This window comes from Acaromyces ingoldii, assembly GCF_003144295.1.
Source record: "Acaromyces ingoldii strain MCA 4198 unplaced genomic scaffold FA10scaffold_10, whole genome shotgun sequence".
NCBI classification, from domain to species: Eukaryota; Fungi; Basidiomycota; class Exobasidiomycetes; order Exobasidiales; family Cryptobasidiaceae; genus Acaromyces; species Acaromyces ingoldii.
In genome coordinates, this window is record NW_020290256.1 from 132786 (window position 1) to 150467 (window position 17682).

A 17682-nucleotide genomic window follows, 5' to 3' on the forward strand; every position below is an offset into this window, starting at 1 on the left:
AAAGTTGGACGGCTTCTTGTCGCTAGCAGCCGCCTGTTCCCTCTTTCAATTCATGCATGAGATGGGTTCACACAATGATCCTACCTGTCGACCTAGAGAAGCTCGTGCTAGTTGCAGGCCGATCGAGCATTGTCTTAGCTGCTCACCAATGGCCTTTCATTCAAGCCAAGGAGAATTGCTACTTTTGATTTCTTTCCCTTTGACGATGCAGAAGGACGACACCTGCTTCCTTGCATTACTCCGTCGCCTCGCAGCCGGAAGGAAAGTGAGGGAGAAGCAACAGGTCACCTCGCCGCGGGAAAGAAATGGACGGAGGAGCAGAACGCTCAGGGTCATTTGCCATTCTGTCTGCATTATTCGACGTACGTCGTATCAGTAGCTCCGATCTTCCTTGTCCGCAAGACCCGATTGCATAGGAAGAGCGGCTTGCGCTCGAAGAGGTCAGAGTTGAAGGACAAACCAAGGGGTCTTTTCTCTCCGTCGTACACGACTATCTCTCCCGCTGCAGATCTCAAGCCGGGCCAATCCTAAGTTCCGCAGAAGCCCAATTACCAGATCTCGAGCCTTGTTCAGAAATCTGGCTTCTTATCGATGGCATGGAGAGAGACGAGATCAAAAGTTGAAATCGTACTCGCCCAAGTCAATGGACGTGTCATTTTCCCATTTGTCCAACAGAAATAGCTGCAAACAAATGCGATAGAGTGCTTTAAATGTGGGATACCTTCGCCGTTCTTTCAAGCATGAATCTAGTTTGCAGATGAAGCATTCTGGGGAGGCGAAGAAGACGCGGACAAGGAGATCATCAGCATGGTCCTGTGATTTGATACCATTTTCCGCTCGCAAATGGAAGACTGATGCCACAGTCATTGACTTGGGCGAGTACGGTAAGCAAAGCTGCCAGTCGTACGTACCGCACACAGAATCTGGAAGGTGCAGGGATATACATCAATCGCGTCAAGTGAAATTAGTGGCCCCCTCATGTGCGAGAAATGGAGGCATTTCTGACGTTGGAAACGTTTAAAGGCATCATCTCAAGGTCCGACGTGAGTCCTCACTCTCTGACTGCGATTGACGATATCCCCTCTTAATTTTTAATTTGGTCAAAAGGCTGTAGCTCTTGTTGGATCGGAGGAGATGGACAGAATACCTGAGAGGGCTTTCGTCGATGAGGCCACTACGCCCGCAAGGGATGCAATCATTGCTCTTCAGAAAGCGAAGGAAATGCTAGAACGCCCGCAGAGCTTGATTGGTCAGGTTGAGTTCAGGTGGATGGAGATGATTCGCGAACTGGTCAGCGACCTGCGGACGAACGGCGCTTTGCAATACACGTGAGTTCAGCTAAAGCGCCTGAAAGATTGTCGCCGAGCACGCATGTCTCGTGGCGTCGCATGCAGTCCTGATCACCACTTTCTTCATCCCTGAACACTCACGTGCAGGGAAGACGTCACCTGGACTCAGCCAGTGGGTCTACTGTCCGCCGAGGCCGAACCTTTGGCGGCGCCAAAGCCTGACATGGGCTTCGGGCTTCGAACGCAGCAATCTTCCCAGCAATATCTGAGGGAGCGGCATTCAGAGGCCGCAGTACTGTCGAGAAGCTATCTGAATGCACTCTCGCTTCGCCACGCGATTCCTCCTTGGCCCTCGCCTGGCATTCAAGAACTTGCTTTTCCCTGTATCATCCTCGAAGCCAAGTCCGACTCCCAGCCTCTTCTCTATGCCGAGAATCAAGCTGCAGGAGAGACTGCTACCTGTCTGAAGATGATCGAACGCCTGGAGGAAGTCTACTTTAACACGAATGGACAACGTTTTTCTCCTCTTTCGGTCTTGGCGATATGCTCAGAGGGCCCAACCTTCGAAACTCTGATCGCCTTTCAAAGTGACATCTCAGATGCATCAATCGCACAAAATATCGTGATTAATCTGCAAGGTCTAGGAACCGATGTCCACAACTCATTTTGCTCCTTCTCCGATACAGCATTTAGTCACAATCTGGAAAGGCGACATTACCGATTATTGGAACCTTTTCTTACTGCTCTTGCTCTCAAAGAGGGCCTCGTCTTGGGTCGAAGAGCGATTTCGACCTAGTGTTGTAGCCATGCTTGAAGGCCTGCGGAAGGTCGTCTAAGCGCAGTAGGCGAACTTCATGGTGCGAGTATGAAGCTCCTTGGCGATCCCTAGATTTTTCCACGCAATATATCGAACTCTCATTTGTTATCTAGATCATGACAGACTGCGCAGGATAAACGACATTCTCACCTCCAGCAAGACTGATCATTGGCATCATTCCCCGCAAATTTCGCGGAAAGAATTAGCTTCACAAGAGACGTCGCAGCCCATCCATGGTCAGAGATACTTGGTCAACCGATGGTGTTTCGACGTCTTGCAGCACCTTTGACTTACACACGATCGAAGGTGTTGAGCACAGCCGAAAACGTTGATGATCGTTTGCTCCTTCGAAAACGCGAACGACAGCATACATGGTCGTCCCATTTGTACTTCTCTTCCGCGCACTTCGCTGACTTCTTTTGCGGTCAAATTTCTTACGCTCAGCTCCGGTCGAGACTTATATCGCTTTCACCGCACTTTCACCAGACGTCTCGCTCTGTTCCTGACAGAATGGAGCTTTGTATGATTTGAAATGGGATTAGAGTCAATTCTCCAGGGTCAGCTCTTTCAGGTTGCGTCGATGCTGCCTTCTAAGAATCGAAACAGACTGCGGCGATCAATAATGCCTTGATCTCTTGCTTGTGCGTGTGCAACAACATTGCTGAGGTCGAAACCTTGGCATTGTACTTCGGACAACCTCATGCGCCTGAATTCAGGCCGACATACAGCTCGGCGAGAAATTTATCATCTCGAATATCGACGAATGTGTGGCAGTATGAGGGAATGTGGAAGCGGGCGGTTTCTGAGAGTTCCTTCGAGATCGTGGAAGCCAATTCTGCGCGAGTGCTCAATAGCACGGAGGATCACATGTTGACCGAAGAATGTCACCGGTTTCGAGCGCTGAATCCCTTCCACGACTCAAAACCTTACTTCGCGTGTGAAATCGCTTTGCAGAACGCTTCTCCGGCCGAAGACGAGGGCGACAACACAGGAAGTTTTGATGATCCAATGCTCACCAATGTTCTGTTTCTTCCGCTCCAGGTACAACCCGTCGCAAATGCAGAACATTTGTTACTCACGTCTCGTCGACTTTTTAATTAGAGAAGTTCAGCTTTTCGCCCAGAAACCAAGCTTTAGCGCTACGTCAGGCCCACCCCCCCCCCCCCCCCAAAAAAAAAAAAAAGGAGGGCGACTGCCTTGCACTAATCTCAACTCTACGGCAAAGTGGATCTAATCATCTTTTTGATGAAGAAGAGCCCTCGACCTAGGCTCTAGCCTACCAATTGTTCCTTCAAGCACTGCACAGCAAGCAGAATAATGAATGTGCACTATTGGCACCATAGCTGATTCCTTCACGAACCATGATGCTGGTTGCGTATCGGGTCGATCACTCTTTAAGGTAGACAAGAAACAATTTATTCGAGCGATAACGAGAATCAAGGAAGAGCCTTGTCGTTATTGCCGTGTATCTAGCATTCGGTGTTCAACATTTTTTAATTCCCAAAGACAGCTCGTCTCCAAGCATTGCTTGGTATGATATATGTAATTTCATTGTTTCTTCATTTACTCTATTGACCTCCATCTCCCAATGCGGTTGCAAACGTTTCTCTTTGCCATTGGACCAACCTTTAATCTTACCGGAGCGTGTCCTTCCCGGTTCGACTGCACTCGCTGGCTGCAGTCTCCATCCTAAGGAGGCTTACAGTCCTCATCAAGCCCCTCAAGGGGCTATTATACGTGCAGAATGAGAATGAAGCCAGGCCTCTGCTTGTATGAACGCGATGCACGACCGAAGATGTACCATGGATAGCGAGACTAATTCACCGATTCAGAGCACAAGCGCTTTGACATGAAATATCCGAGTGACTGAATTCCGCTTCGTGATTGATGATACCCAAGCTTTTCCCTCGTGCATTGATCGGAGCGAATCGTTATCCGGGATATTTGTGAAGGAGTAGAATAGTTGCTCAATTCAATTACGACTCGTAAATCAAGACTGCTTACCATTACAAATGCTGCGCTGTGATCGCATTGCTCAACTTTGCGCGTTCTTGGACTAAGTTAGACATGCGGCTCTTTCACAGCCGTCTTTCGGGGCTTGCACGGCTTCATTCAGGTCGAAATTCGAAGAATCACTTCGTTCTTACAAGAGCGAGAGTGGTAGGAGGAATTTACAACGCAGAACAGGTAGCGTGTCAAAGTGCACACTTCATACAGCTCGTTAGATCATGCCCGGCCTCGCTGCACTGCATCTGTGCTACATCGAGTCGAACTATCGAAGAAATTAGGATTTCTGTGGGTTTGACAGCACCTTGATTGCTCCAATTTCCGATGAGTTGATCATGGGCCGATTTTTATTTTTCGGAAATGCACGGCCTTTTGCCTAAAAGAAAGATGAGATGAGTCGCAGTCGGGGAAAAGGGTAGATAGAGAAGTGCACGCACCTTTCGTCGGAGGTCTGAGCAGTGACAAAGGATAAAAGAGGCGAGAGGCTCGGGTGCCTCACGAGCTTGTGATGTACAGGTATCATTTTCGTCTCCTCAGGCGGTCCGACGGGAGATGCGGAATCGACCAGAGTGTTTTCTCGATGCACATCATCAAGACTTCCGATGGGCTGCATTAGAAGCATTTATTTGGTCGAAAAGGATGAACTCACTGAAGGGGCGTGTCTACAAGCCAATCTATGATAGCAGAATTGGCAAGTAGCTGGGCCGAGGACAGTCTCTGCAATGGCTGTTTCAGCAGAAGCAAATGTGACGGTGACGAACAGAGAAGATGGTAAGTGTCTCAATGCAATTTCATTGAGAGCCGTACAAGAGCTCACCACAGCTTGAAGAAGACTGTTGACCACGTTTTTCTCAGGAAGGTTGAGATCGGCGAGAGCGGCCAAGCTACGACTCCGTAAAATATTTTGATCTCTGTTGACACCACCTTCATCAAACAGGTGTCTATCAAAAGAGAATTATGTGAGATATTGAAATCCTCAGCAAGTCTACGCGGCACTCACTTTCCTGTCAGAATTTGAAAAAAAAGGCATCCGAGAGACCACAAGTCGCTTTTGACGCCGTATTTTTCGCCTCTCAGCATTTCCTGTTGTCCACAGAAGAGGGTAGGGACAGGATCAACAGCCACAGCTCGTGTGTCTCAAGCACAAATTCTCCACTCACTGGCGATCTGAAGCCAGGCGTCTGCATTGAGGTAAAGAATGAAGCACCTATGCAGTAAGCACGGTTGCATGGTACGATGGATGAGGGACCTCTGTGCTTACACCTGCGATGCCCCAATGTCCTTTCGCGTGTTTGTCACGTACGATTGCCAAGCCAAAGTCGGCGATTTTTGCACAGAAATTGTGGTCGATCAGGACTGGCAAGTTTGATCAGTGAGCTTCATTTTTCTGCATCAGTGTCTTCGCCACATCCCACGATGTGTTGTATGACAGGCATAGAATCAATTATCTGCTTACCATTGGAGGGTTTCAAGTCGCGATGAATCACCGACACTTGGTTGTCCTGACCTTCATGAAGGTAATGTAATCCGGCGCAGACTTGTGCAAAGAGATTTCGTCGGAGCTCAATGCTGTCGCTCACCAATCGACCATCTTTCTCAGCCTAATGATTGAATAACAGAGAAACCGGACTTACGTAGACTTGTTCCTCTGAGCCAGAAACATTTCTAGGTCCCCATAAGTCCCCAGGTCCATAAGAAGATGCAAAGAGCGTTCGAATTCCCAATGTTCGAGTAAAGCGATAACGTTGCGGTGTGCCAATTTCGAGTGAAGTGCTGCTTCTTGAGCAGCAACCTTTCGTTGCTCGGCATTGGTGTTGACCGTGATCATTTTTAGAGCGAAAAGCTATGATTTCTATGGCTGAGCGGAGCTCGTTTCAAATTTCTTCGCTGCACAATGAACACACCTTCTTGTCCGAGGCTCGTTCTACTTCATAGACTTTGCCGAAACCTCCTTCGCCCAGCAGACGACGACCGAGGTAGAGAGGTTTCGCTTGCAATGTGCCAATGTTCATGCTGGTGCCAATGTTCATGATGTTACGAGGACAAGGTAGTACATTAAACAAATGGGTCTTCAAATGAGCCAGTCAGGCCCCGAGCTACATTCTGAATCTAAGTCGGGCGGAAAACCATTTTAGGTAGGACGATTTGCTCATCGTGATGAGGGGCTGATCCGATCAGGGCGTGACACCTTATAGTCACGTGCTCTTGGCGACTTGCAGCTGACAAAGAAAGACGCCGGCTGTCGAGCAGCGTAAGAACTTGCGCTTTCCAGCTCTGGTACCTTTGAGCGGAGAACGGTCTATCTATACTGCCTCTTACGCTTGCAGTGTTTGACAGAGTGTACAACCTCAAAACTTGACCTTCGTTTTTGTGTTATTAGATACATTTCAGAAACAAAACGCGAATTGATTTAACTTCACGTCTGGGACTGTGGAAGACTCAGATCCCTTTGTCCAGTTTGTTCCCTTTGTATGATGGCACCTGGCTATAATAGAGGATAAAGGCTCTGGGTGGTCTTAAATTTCGATCATCTTCACTTCAGCACACTCGACAGGTTATCGATGCCAGACTCCCCAATCGAGCTCACTCTACCCACGGAATCCGAGCTTTTACGGATTTCGGGGATCGAGAACTTCGTTCAATCGGCTAGAGAGTATATGGATCCAGGAGAAGGGAAGAATGAACCTACTCACGTAGCGATCATTTATCGAGCGTTCCTTGAGGCACTCGCCCGGGCACAACTTCAAAGCTTGGACAAAGCGCCAGACCTCTTCTTCTCTTTTCGAGGAAAGGAATTTGTGGTGAGCAAAATAGGAATCTTGAGCTCAAATCTTGCGACCATCGTTGACTCTCTATCCTATCCAGGTGAAAAACATCACAAAAGATGCTAAAGACAGAGCTCACCGAAGATCGAAGCTTCCAGCCTCAGAGAAGAAGGCTCTTGTTGAGCGCCACGAGCGACGGCTTCAGCAACTCATGGGTGAATTGTTGGACAAGCCACGAACACAAACCGTACAGTATCCTACATCGGGAATGAGGAGAGAGGACTGGACGCAGACTGTCATGTCCACGAATAACCTCTTTGAACACTCTTCTCAGAGCTTAGATAGGTCAAGCCGTGTCTCTCTTGCCTTGCGGAGTCTTGGTCATGCTGAGAGTCAGCATTACGGTGCATCTCAAGACGTGAACTCGAAGTATTTCGAATTTGGACGTGCTTACGCGGATTTGATCGTGTCGTCCGCAACAAGCTCGCTCGAATACGTCGCAAGCAAGGGCTTCCATGACGAAGCGTATCCAGCCCTACTGAAGATCTTGCAGAATCAACGAAGTGAGCCTGCAAATCACGCAGGACTTCGAAAACGCGCCGAGCGGGCAAGAAAGTTTTTCATCGTAGCGCACCTGTTTGGAGTCTCGATTCTCGACCGCGCAGAGCTAATCAACGTCATGAAGATCGACACCATTACCTTCGCCATGCTCTCGTCGATTATGGCAAATCATATGGATCTGGTACAGCGAATTAAACAGATCCACTGAGCAGGCGGAGATTGTTTCGTGGAGCAGCTTCGTTATCTTTGTCAGCTTCGTCGGACGTTTTGGTGTCGATGGGGCCAGTCATTATCCTTTTATTTTAAGTTCAGCCGCCGGCTTCTCCTCTCTTTCTCCATTTGGAATGTTTTAAGCCAAGAATATGCAAGCTAGATGCGTTGCCACAATATGTGCTAGGCAAAGGGCAGGCTCGGAGAATGGCCCTGTGGCCCTGTGGGCTTCAAATGAACTGTCCATGACACGAGTACGACCTTAGTTCTCCAAGCCTTGGCTCGATATTCATTCTTTGACAATTGACAACTAGGCACGCTGCAGCCGTCATTTTTGGCACCTTGCAACCCGTCACATCCAGCTCTATTTTCCTGTCAGCAATTTCTTCCAAGATGCAACAATTTGATTCACTGTACCTGACTTAAGCACGAGTGGTACTTCAACAATCTCGTCTGCGACAGCGCCACAAACGCGTCCTGGCTCCAGTCAACCGATAAGCTTCTCCATCACTTGGCAGAGAACCAGTCCAAAACCCATTTGTCATAAGTTGCTGGACATAGCTTACTCGTGTCCATTGCGAGTTGTGTCAACACAGCGAGAACGATGGAAACGACAGTACGAAGATAAGTACGAGAGCAATGGGAACAATGAGGACAATGGGAACAAAGGGGACAATGGGGACAATGGGGACAATGGGGACAATGGGGACAATGGGAACAATGGAAACAATGGAACAATGGGAACAATGGAAACAAAAGGCGTATCTGGTGAAGATTCAGGCCAAAATACAGTCCGGCTCCCTTATAGCAGACAGACAATTCACTGTGAAGTATTGAGATTACAGCTTCTATCTACACGCAACACAATTTCTGGTAGCGTGTTAGGTCGATCACTCTCTCGAAGCATTTTCGAGCGACAGCAAGAAAGATGAAAGAGCCTAGCACTCGGGGCTAGATGTAGTTAAGTCCTAGAGACGACCTGTCTCTGAGTATTGCTTAGCATTCTTTTATTTTCGGACTTTTTCGTTGACTCCAGTGACTGTTATCAGACTTGAGTACACGGCTTGAAAGCAGAAGTGTTTGGGTGCGGTTGCAAATTTTCTTGAGTTTAATAGTACACAAGCCGTGTTTTGCCACCGGACCTCTCTTCCACCGGAGCATCTCGTTGCCGATATGCCTACACTCGCTGGCTTCAATTTCCATTTGTAGCAGGCTGGAGGCCGATTTTCGCCGTTTCGGCGATGCCCAGGACGGCGTCAACAGGCCTATTCATTCACCTTGCGTAAAATTTGCAGCCTTGTTCCGATCGAGACCGTTCCATTCTGGCCACAATTTCCGATCAATATCGCCTTCATAAGAAAATCTTAAAATTCTCGGATCATCTAGAGGTGGTTTTGCGCAAATTTTTCGATCACCTCTCTGTCCTTCACTGCGAGCATTCAGAGCTTGGTGCCGTTCCCAGCTCAATACTAGCTCCTCCAGACTTCGGTTGGACGTGTACACATTTTCGAATTCCAACAATTCCAAATAAGGATCCGATTGAAAGTGGGGTATACTCGCCCGCAGATGAGATAAACCTAGCACACCGTTCCGGTTCTCTATAGATAAAAGGCTTGATTGCTTAATTGTGAAACCGCCATTTTGATCCATGTTGTACACGCATACGTCCAGTAAGGAATCCAGCGGCGGAAAGGCCCTAGTCCTTCTTCGGGCCCTTGTTGATCTAGACCTTCTGGTATGGCAAACCCTACGTCACGTCTCTTCTCCGGGACTTAATTCTCTCCCGGGGCTACACCCTGAAAGCTCAGGTCAAGCTATGCGTTCTGATTCATTTTTTCCTGGCAAGCTGACCAACGCCAAAAGTGGCATAGTCAACATTCTGGTTGCTTTGTCCGGGATTCGTTGCGAGCGCCCAAAAATTGACATCTTTAACTGCACTCAGAACTTTTTGCGACTCACTGACAGATTCTGATTGTATCCGACACATGAAATGGCAGCTGGTGAAAGACCCTACTGCACTGATTTTGCCAGGTCAGTGCAGGTCGAGGTCTTTGATAAATAAAAAGCAGGTCCCTTGATGCTACGTGCAACTTGCTCCGAATCTGAGCGTCTCAAGGCTCAGCTGGCTGTCGAGAGTCATTACGAGGTAGGTGATGATTTTGTTGAGTAGCAGCTGCATCTTCTTTCAAGAGTCGGGGAGGAAAGGCTTGAGGGATTGGTTGCCCCACTTTGCCTTCTTTCACTGCAGTCAGATGTTGATAGAGTTGCTGTCAAACAATCACAGCGTTGACACTATCTCCTCCTTCCGTTCTTCCGGGCTCAGTAGGCTCGAATGATTGTGTCTACCAGGTCTTGTGCAGATCTCTGTGTTCCGATGCTGTCATGTCCTTCTATTCATTTGACTTGTCTCGTCTGCACTTTCCCAAGAAGTGATAGAGTTGAAGCCCGGGTCGGACCAAAGCGTGAGAGGAACTAGCAATGACCTTCTAACAGTTCGGAAGAAGGGCCTTTTCGAAAAAACTTCGAGGCTGAATCCTCAGAGGTGACGACCAGCAGGGATTTTTGATCGGCAGATATTAGTCGCTGTAAATCTTCTTAACTGCCTTTCAGCGGATCTAGAATATTTGTCTCGTCGCCAATGGCCCTGAGTAAAAATGGGCATCAAAGGTGCGAGAAGTATTTGGCATTCGAGATGACGTAGCAACTTGGGTTATCGTCAGTGTCAAGCGTCTTCGCAGAAACCTGGTGGAAGTAGCTCAAACGGTCGAAGTTGCGCAACGACGACTCGCCCAGGAGACGGCAGATCCGGTGCACGAGAACAAGACGTGCTCGCCCTTTGGACCATACGAATGCAGGACAGTGAGGCTCTTGAGCTGGTCAAGAACCGAGATGAATATGCGCATGAAGGCGGGCACTCCCTTATTTTCGAGACACCTGACGGCTAACGGCTCATGGGACTTTAAAAAGGATGAATCATGTCAAAGTGCGAGTTGGATTCATCCTCATCCTTGTGTACCATCCGCGGAGTGCTCATTGTAACGTAGAGGAGACAACATTCGCTGATCATGTGTAGTTCTCGAAAGTTGGTGGCAGGAAAGTGCATACCTCGTTAGAGCTTGTGGGTATTGTTTCAGTCAAAGGTCTAACACACCATCTGTCTATTCCACCGCTTATCGAATTGATTGATGATGACGCGAGAAAACCCGTTAAGCTCCCGGACGACGCTCATGGCCACCTCGCGAAAGCGCTGGAATTCGTTCAGAGCAGTGAAATGCTTGTTGACTTGGCCGAGGTCACCCAACACGTCGAGCATCTCCTCACCAACCTCATCAACATTCCTCATCAACATTCTGCTGTAAATTTCTCGCGCAATTGGGTCTTGATATCCATCCACTCATCCGACCGCCATACGGTACCGCTTTCCCCCATCTTGGTTATCGACCAGCCCCATAGAGCGGCGGACGATACGTTTGCCCCCGGAACTCACCTTGTCGTGCATCAGCTTTAATTCTAGCACGATTGTCGATCTTTGTGTATCTTTTCCCTCATCATCGTGCCCATGCTTGGGAGCGACCGATGAGCAGCAACCGCCAGCTTCCAACGCTTTTGTGTCGAAGCGCGACCATGACTGAAACCGCCAACCTGGAAGATGCTGGGAGCAGACTCTCTCAACTCTTTTGAGCACGTCAATGTAGTCCCCGAGAATGTCTGCCTGATTTCTTTGTGACAGTCCAGAAAGGACTTTAAAAGACTGAAAGAAAGACAGAGGTGAGTGACAGGCCGAGAGTCTCGCTAGTATTCTGAGAATCTAAAGATAGTGAGTGAGTGACTGGGTTGCAGACTCACTCCTTGCTGCTCGGTAAGTTACGAGTGAAAGTCAAGCTTCTCATGCCTCTGTTGGGAACACTTTCCACTGGCTGTAGATCTTCAGTGAGGCTTCTCATCTCCATTCGGACAAGAGCTTCGTTCAAATTCGGATCTCGAAGATGACGGTGAATTTGCATTAAATCCTTTCTAGAAGAAAAGAAGGCCATTCGAGAGCGGGGCACCAGAATATATAGGACCGGTTGCAAACAGGCAAATCTCGACGGTCCCTAATGTGGCGCTGCAAAGTCACAGTGTTATCTTTCCAGCTTTTGTGCGAAACGGGTGCATAGTCGGACAAGACGTAGTGTGTTGATTGGTTCGGGCACTATCGCGAACATGTACAAAGTAGGGAAAAGGAGACCTCGGCGCCTTTTTCTGAGTGAGCGGCGCGCAAAGTAGGAAAGTGCAGGCTGACAATGTACCCACCAGCTCCAGCTCTGCACGAGCGAAGGAAAGCGCGTCAGAATAAATCGTATTTGCCATGTCCAGCTTACTGCGCTGCGCGCAAGACCCCGGCTAGGGCCACGATAGCTGAAGCCAAACACACGTGTGTCGTCGTGCGGCGGCAAAGTAGGTATATGAAACCGACGACATCTGTGGCTGCTCCGTATCCATATGCCTCAAACAGGATCATGGACATGCCAAGCCTACCGTACGCCGGATAGTTAGGGAGCAGATAGAGACACTGGGTGACATATAATGTCACGACTGATGCCAGAACGTGGTGTGTTTGGACTTTCGGTTATAGCGTTCGAGCAGATAGTTCGAAGACGTAAAGACTGGCCAACGATAGGCTTAGTCTGTTAGCCGCCTTGACGCCACTTCGTTCCCGGAAAGATTCATCCTGCTCTGAGCCGACTTGCCATTGGAACAAACCCTTCTGGACTATGCCGAAGCAATGGACAATCTTGTAGAGCGCTAAAGGCTGTTTTCGAGAGCGTCAATGTCGACCTTCAAGTACATTCGAGAACAACTTACCAAAGCTGTACACGCAACAGAATGCTGAGTAGTTGTGAGCCTCTAAAGGCCGGATCGGAAGCGAGGATCTTCTTGCAAATGCTTGATATGGCAATTAGCGCCATTTGGGAGCCTAGCACCCATGTACGATCATAGAAGTGGCCGCTCTCTTGAATTGAAGGTACACTCGCCCTTCTCTCGAGCTTCTCTTGCGACGGAGGCTCGTCTTTGTCTTCCTATCGATTGATAGCAGGGCTCGTCGTTGTCCGAGAGCGAATCTGAGGCAAGGCCCACTTGGCCGCTTCGTCTCTCAGAGGTCTGATCATCGCACTCAAGGGTATTTAGCTTGAGGAGCTGCAATACGTTCAGGGAGGAGAGGAGAGATGTTGTAGTGCCAGATTGCACTCTTATAATTCCTTTTGAAGGTTCTTGTTCGCTTTCCGGCTAGAAAACAACGCACGGTCTAGAATCCTGCACGGTCATGCCTCTTTGTTAATCTCATCGCCCTTCGTCTTATCATATTGTGGCCTGACACATTTATTATCAGATTATTGCGGCATATTGTCGCCTTACCACAGACAAATTCCTTCGGTCCGTCGAAGACCGATGTGAGCGCGTGAGAAAGAAGGGCCCTATATAAATGGAATGATCGCTCATTTGGCCCAATTTGTGCCGTACGACATGCTATTTCTTGCCCTTGTCAACTTCGCATGCTTCGTCCTGGCAGCCCCGGTGGCATTCGACGCAAACAAGCGAACGGACGGATCTACGCATCCATCTTCATTTTCATCGTTGCCCTCGTGCTCTTTCTTAGGTAGCGCCTCCGTGACTCAAGAACGATTCTTTTCTCTCGCAGTGACGCTCTCAGCGCTTGGTTCGATGTTCTTTGTGTCGGCAGTCTATGCGACAAGAAGAGCGAGACTCACTGTCATCGGTGCCGATGATGTACCGGTGAGCCTTGTCAGTAAAGGTGTATATGCCTACGTTCACCACCCTTTCTATTCAGCGTACATCCTAAAATTTCTCGGCATCGCGATTACAAAGTACAGGTCGCTGCAATCATGGATCTCAATCGCTCTGATCGTTGCACTATCCTGGCGAGCGGCAATCTCTGAAGAGAGGAAATTCGAAGGAAGCCCTTTCGCTACCCAATACGCAGATTATCAAAGAAGTACTGGCATGTTCTTGCTGCGGAAACGCCCTTCGAAAATCTTAAAATTATGTGCTATAGTCCTCGCGCCGCGGAGCATTATCTGAAGCCAGCAGCCAGCAGTGAGGGCGAGCAGCCAGCAGTGAGGGCGAGCAGCCAGCAGTGAGGGCGAAGAGGCGACCGAAATTGCTGCACAGACACCACGTTGCAAGAAAGGAGGCAACTTATGACTAATGGCATAGTGATTGTCGCTCCTTTGAGAACTCACATTAGAACCACGAAAGCTGGACGAGAGACGCGTCTATTTCTCGCTGCTCACGGACGTAAATGCGCAGACAAGTCTCTTGATCTCCTTTGCTGAGACCGAAGAGAAATACACTCTTTCTTTTCATTTACGCGACAGGGAAATCAAGCGCACGTGATAAGTGTCTAAGCCACTAGGTAGTAGTCTGTTCGCATGCACAAATACCACTACAATCTTGTCGCGCCATGCTGTTGCGGAATCGAAATCACAAACGACCCCAGAGGGAGACAAGCAAAGTACTATCGTGAGAAATCGACGAAGACAAGCGATAAAAGTTCTCGAGAGCGGGAAGAAGGAAATTGTCCTCGGGTGATGAAGAACAGACAGCTCTTCGAGTTGAGGAGACGGGCCCCGAAAGAACACGAAAAGAAAAACAAAAAGATTTGGAAAAATGCGGAGCCATCTTCCGATCAAAGACAGGGATCGACGTCTCTATCTACATACTAATTCCACAGTCGGACAGATCTTGACTCTTTCAAGATGTCTCCGACACGTGTCTCCGTTCTCAAGCTTTTTGGTCACATGACATTACACGTGATCTGCCGTCCTTTCAGCCTCGGTGAAAACCTGCAATCACATTGCCCCACTTCATCATGAATCTTCCGACGACCTATTCCCTTACGTCCCGCCTTTGGCCGCACGATGGCTTCCTTCAAATTGTCGATCAGGAGAACAACAGGCTCGTGGGACTGTCCATCGAGTTCATGAGAAAAGGACATGTGCTCACATGGGAGTATGTAGAACAAACGCTATCTGCTTGCATAAAGGAAGAGGGAACGATTTGTAGTGTGGACGGGACTCACCTGGATCGCGAACAACCTCCTGCGACTGGCACGTACCTTTTTGTACGCTCAGGTGAGCTCATTCCCGTGCTACCATGATTCTTCTCCGGCTTAATGACCTAATCTCTGTAGATGATTCTTCGCTCGGTTGTAGTCCTACCATCGGGCCGCGTTTACAATATGCGCACCGAGCACCAAGGCCGGAGTCAGAGCATAGTACAATGAGTGCATCATCTCTGACAGGCTCGAATACCAACCAAGTGAGTACTGTTCAGTTGCTTGCCGCATCAGAATTGCAGGCGCTTACTTGTCCATCAGGCTGCTTTCAGGCGAGCTCTTCTTGCGCGCGATGGCGCGTGCCTTCTGAGTGATAGGGTGAGAAGTTCTGTCGCCTGTCACATTCTTCCGCAAAGTCGCCCGGAGGTGAGTGCAGGTCCAACTAAGTCACGTATCTCTTGTGATTTACATCAAGTCCTATTCTGTTCCATTCAGTACTATTCCGAGCTCTTGGGACATCAACCTGGGTCATACCACGAAGTCGAGTACGGTATACTTCTTCAGAGCGACCTGCACCATTCTTTCGACCAAGGAAATTGGGCACTATTTCCTGATACTCGCGATCAATTTTCGCTAATCGTCCACGTCTTTGCCGATGTCAGGGCGAAGGAGTATCACGGCAAAGTATTGCGCCGAGATAGATTTCGGATCGATGACGAGATTGAGCTGCCGCGACGGGACTTCTTGGCGTTTCACTATCGGCAGTGTGCTCTTATGCACGTTAGAGGCTATTCTCACTTCCCGTCAGAATAAAAAGAGACATGGGCAAATGCGAGCTGTGACTAGGGCGCTGCACTCTGTGGTAGATCTGTGTGCCTTGTCTCAGAATATTCCTGTCGCTTCTTGCCATTGTTCAATCGTCGGAGGAAATGTGGAGCCTTCAGCGCGAGTTGCATCAATGACACTCGCCTTAACGTGCTTGCGAGACGGAAGTTTGTGGCGGCCTATTGAATATAGATCGGTTGGCACTCGTTTGATGCTCTTATTCAAAGGGCGTTCAACAAAGGATTATCGAGCGCTTCCCAAAAAATCTCATGATCGAGCTGAAGAGGTTCGCCATCAAGCAATGCTCGCACGAAGAAGAAGACTACGAAAATGAAAGTGCCGGTCTTACCAAAAATTTGGATTTGTTCGATGAAGTTGACAGCTGGAACGACGAAGAAATGGCGGATCTGGACAATGACTATGGCAAGACTACTGGATCGTGCAGAGTATCAAAGCCAACGCACTGGCTCATAGACGTAGCATTCCACGATGAGCAAGCAGTCAAAAGGTGCGAATGGAGGAAGTGGTTGATTCCTCGGAGATTTCAGATCGCGCCAACTCACGACGGAGTCGATCCATACCGAGAAATCTGGGATCGATGGAAAGCAGGAAACAAGAACAGCCTGGCTTGCGCAATGCTCGAGAGAGCAACAAACGTTCTGGTGTGTCGACGCGTTCACCATGCAATTGTATGTGCTCAAAGCCTACTGGAGAAAGCTTGTCGTTCTGAATATCGCGCAGGGACGCATCTTGCTGCGTTCTTTCCAACCAGGCACGTATCGCATTCGCTTTCTGATCCAGTTGTTCGACCCAAGCGCACACGAGGAAGTTACGAGGGAGAAGAATCCGTGGAAGTTCCCAAAAAGGAATAATACCGTTCAATATCCTGCGAGCGCCGTCGGTCTGACGCTGAGCTTCGGCAACCCTAAATCTGGGGCGAAGGAGGAATCAGTCGACATGGACATTAGCGATGATGCTCAACAGCTTCTAGCAGGCAGGTCACTTTATTCGGAACTTTTCGACGGCACCGAAGCTGCGATGTCGTTTTCTCTACCGGAGCATTCCTTAGCTAGTTCGGGACCTGCTATTCGTGTGCAGCGCGAAAAACACTGGACAAAATATCGCGAAGCGGGCTGGATTGCGCTCCAGTCTCACCAATTCGAGATTCCAGGAGGTACGGAGAAAGAAGACAAATTACTTGTTTTCCAAAAATTCAACGACGATCCTGCAGGTTGGGGCTGCTGGCGATTTGGCGGCGTCTGCTTTGAAGACATGGGCAGTCATCCCTTAAGTGTTTCGAGTGAATCTGTACTTTCGACCCCCAATGTCTCGGATCTTGCAAACCCGATACCATGCGAGGAGATTTCATTCGACCCAAGCCTCACAGATTCGTTGTCATTACATTATTAACAACGAAGGACTACTCTTTGAGCTCATGTAATCGAGATGACACGTTTTCACCTCCGTGCTTCTTGAGATATGCCTGAGCGACTTGCGTGAGGTGCTCGCTCGTTGCAGATCTATCTAACGTCTTTTGCTGCCTATTGTCAGGCTGCGTGGACAAGCTCGTGAACGTATTCTGAAGGAAACGAGGAAGGCAAGCGTCAGGAAAAGTCCCCGATACAAGGCCAAAATCTGTGCCATGGTATGGCGACCTGCCTTCCAGCGCTCTTCGGACGTTCCAAGCGTAGCACAGACGTCACAAAAAGGTCAATGATTCATTCATCCAAATATGATGAGCCTCCGGGACGCCGGACTCTGCCAAATACTATCCCAACTGGTGCAAAAGCGAGACGATGTGTTCATTCATTCTCTGAGAGAACATGATGACGCTTCAAACCCGCGTCGTCACGTAGGCAGAGGGCGCACTCGTCTTAGTATCTCTCCAACGATTACTTTCATCTTTTCATCTTCTGTCAGCCAACGACATTCGTCGAAACCATGTAAGAGCTTGAAGCACAGACCCAACACCCCCTAAACTCCCCGGGAGTTCGGGTCCATCTTTGCTCCCGAAACTTTCTTTTTAAAGAGAAGAGCGTCTTTGGGCCGGCCTGCGAGCCAGTCTGAATGTTGCCCCATCCCTGAACTGCTCAGTCGAGAGAAGTGCTCAGGCTTGCCCTTGACTTGAAATCGATCCCCTGTGATCTTCTT

General features: G+C 49.0%; 8 protein-coding genes across 8 annotated transcripts; 5 read left to right on the top strand and 3 right to left on the bottom strand.

Annotated features, from left to right (window-relative positions):
* Positions 1 to 1219: 1219 nt before the first annotated feature.
* Positions 1220 to 2163, top strand: FA10DRAFT_270040 (hypothetical protein). Its single transcript, XM_025522976.1, has 2 exons — positions 1220 to 1911; positions 1976 to 2163. Exons 1-2 carry the CDS (start codon positions 1513 to 1515, stop codon positions 2123 to 2125), a joined length of 549 nt encoding a protein of 182 aa, XP_025373866.1. The 5' UTR covers positions 1220 to 1512; the 3' UTR covers positions 2126 to 2163.
* A 101-nt stretch (positions 2164 to 2264) lies between these two features.
* FA10DRAFT_270041 (hypothetical protein) lies at positions 2265 to 2624 on the bottom strand. The gene has a single exon (XM_025522977.1). The coding sequence runs from the start codon at positions 2477 to 2479 to the stop codon at positions 2315 to 2317; it is 165 nt and encodes a 54-aa protein (XP_025373867.1). The 5' UTR covers positions 2480 to 2624; the 3' UTR covers positions 2265 to 2314.
* Positions 2625 to 3275: 651 nt separating this feature from the next.
* Positions 3276 to 6143, bottom strand: FA10DRAFT_282139 (kinase-like protein; the record flags this gene model as incomplete). Its single annotated transcript, XM_025523747.1, has 13 exons — positions 3276 to 3575; positions 3745 to 3795; positions 3844 to 3921; positions 4111 to 4156; positions 4551 to 4709; positions 4763 to 4839; positions 4931 to 4997; positions 5114 to 5196; positions 5274 to 5294; positions 5417 to 5469; positions 5570 to 5682; positions 5748 to 5956; positions 6018 to 6143. 13 exons carry the CDS (start codon positions 6141 to 6143, stop codon positions 3543 to 3545), a joined length of 1116 nt encoding a protein of 371 aa, XP_025373868.1. The 3' UTR covers positions 3276 to 3542.
* An 854-nt stretch (positions 6144 to 6997) lies between these two features.
* On the top strand, positions 6998 to 7647 carry FA10DRAFT_263184 (hypothetical protein; the record flags this gene model as incomplete). Its single annotated transcript, XM_025520180.1, has 2 exons — positions 6998 to 7093; positions 7132 to 7647. The coding sequence occupies 2 exons, from the start codon at positions 6998 to 7000 to the stop codon at positions 7645 to 7647; spliced, it is 612 nt and encodes a 203-aa protein (XP_025373869.1).
* Positions 7648 to 10405: 2758 nt separating this feature from the next.
* FA10DRAFT_291734 (hypothetical protein) lies at positions 10406 to 11134 on the bottom strand (the record flags this gene model as incomplete). Its single annotated transcript, XM_025524365.1, has 2 exons — positions 10801 to 11134; positions 10406 to 10606 (listed from the first exon to the last, which is right to left on the bottom strand). The coding sequence occupies exons 1-2, from the start codon at positions 10996 to 10998 to the stop codon at positions 10406 to 10408; spliced, it is 399 nt and encodes a 132-aa protein (XP_025373870.1). The 5' UTR covers positions 10999 to 11134.
* A 3276-nt stretch (positions 11135 to 14410) lies between these two features.
* On the top strand, positions 14411 to 15242 carry FA10DRAFT_270043 (hypothetical protein). Its single transcript, XM_025522978.1, has one exon. The coding sequence runs from the start codon at positions 14521 to 14523 to the stop codon at positions 14806 to 14808; it is 288 nt and encodes a 95-aa protein (XP_025373871.1). The 5' UTR covers positions 14411 to 14520; the 3' UTR covers positions 14809 to 15242.
* Positions 14749 to 15660, top strand: FA10DRAFT_50613 (hypothetical protein). The gene is made up of 4 exons (XM_025525529.1): positions 14749 to 14782; positions 14864 to 14969; positions 15028 to 15084; positions 15202 to 15660. The coding sequence occupies exons 2-4, from the start codon at positions 14931 to 14933 to the stop codon at positions 15517 to 15519; spliced, it is 414 nt and encodes a 137-aa protein (XP_025373872.1). The 5' UTR covers positions 14749 to 14782; positions 14864 to 14930; the 3' UTR covers positions 15520 to 15660.
* A 140-nt stretch (positions 15661 to 15800) lies between these two features.
* FA10DRAFT_291736 (hypothetical protein) lies at positions 15801 to 17114 on the top strand (the record flags this gene model as incomplete). The annotated part of the gene is made up of 3 exons (XM_025524366.1): positions 15801 to 16039; positions 16080 to 16705; positions 17083 to 17114. The coding sequence occupies 3 exons, from the start codon at positions 15801 to 15803 to the stop codon at positions 17112 to 17114; spliced, it is 897 nt and encodes a 298-aa protein (XP_025373873.1).
* Positions 17115 to 17682: the final 568 nt, after the last annotated feature.

What these genes read in the sequence shown, in the direction of transcription:
- FA10DRAFT_50613 (XM_025525529.1), top strand. Translation starts at nt 14,931, where the DNA reads ATGAGTGCATCATCTCTGACAGGCTCGAATACCAACCAA. An exon ending in CAGGCTCGAATACCAACCAA is followed by an intron (nt 14,970 to 15,027) that starts GTGAGTACTGTT and finishes CTTGTCCATCAG; the next exon opens with GCTGCTTTCAGGCGAGCTCT. An exon ending in CGTGCCTTCTGAGTGATAGG is followed by an intron (nt 15,085 to 15,201) that starts GTGAGAAGTTCT and finishes TGTTCCATTCAG; the next exon opens with TACTATTCCGAGCTCTTGGG.
- FA10DRAFT_270043 (XM_025522978.1), top strand. Translation starts at nt 14,521, where the DNA reads ATGAATCTTCCGACGACCTATTCCCTTACGTCCCGCCTTTGGCCGCAC.
- FA10DRAFT_270041 (XM_025522977.1), bottom strand. Translation starts at nt 2,479, where the DNA reads ATGTATGCTGTCGTTCGCGTTTTCGAAGGAGCAAACGATCATCAACGT.
- FA10DRAFT_270040 (XM_025522976.1), top strand. Translation starts at nt 1,513, where the DNA reads ATGGGCTTCGGGCTTCGAACGCAGCAATCTTCCCAGCAATATCTGAGG. An exon ending in CATCAATCGCACAAAATATC is followed by an intron (nt 1,912 to 1,975) that starts GTGATTAATCTG and finishes TCTCCGATACAG; the next exon opens with CATTTAGTCACAATCTGGAA.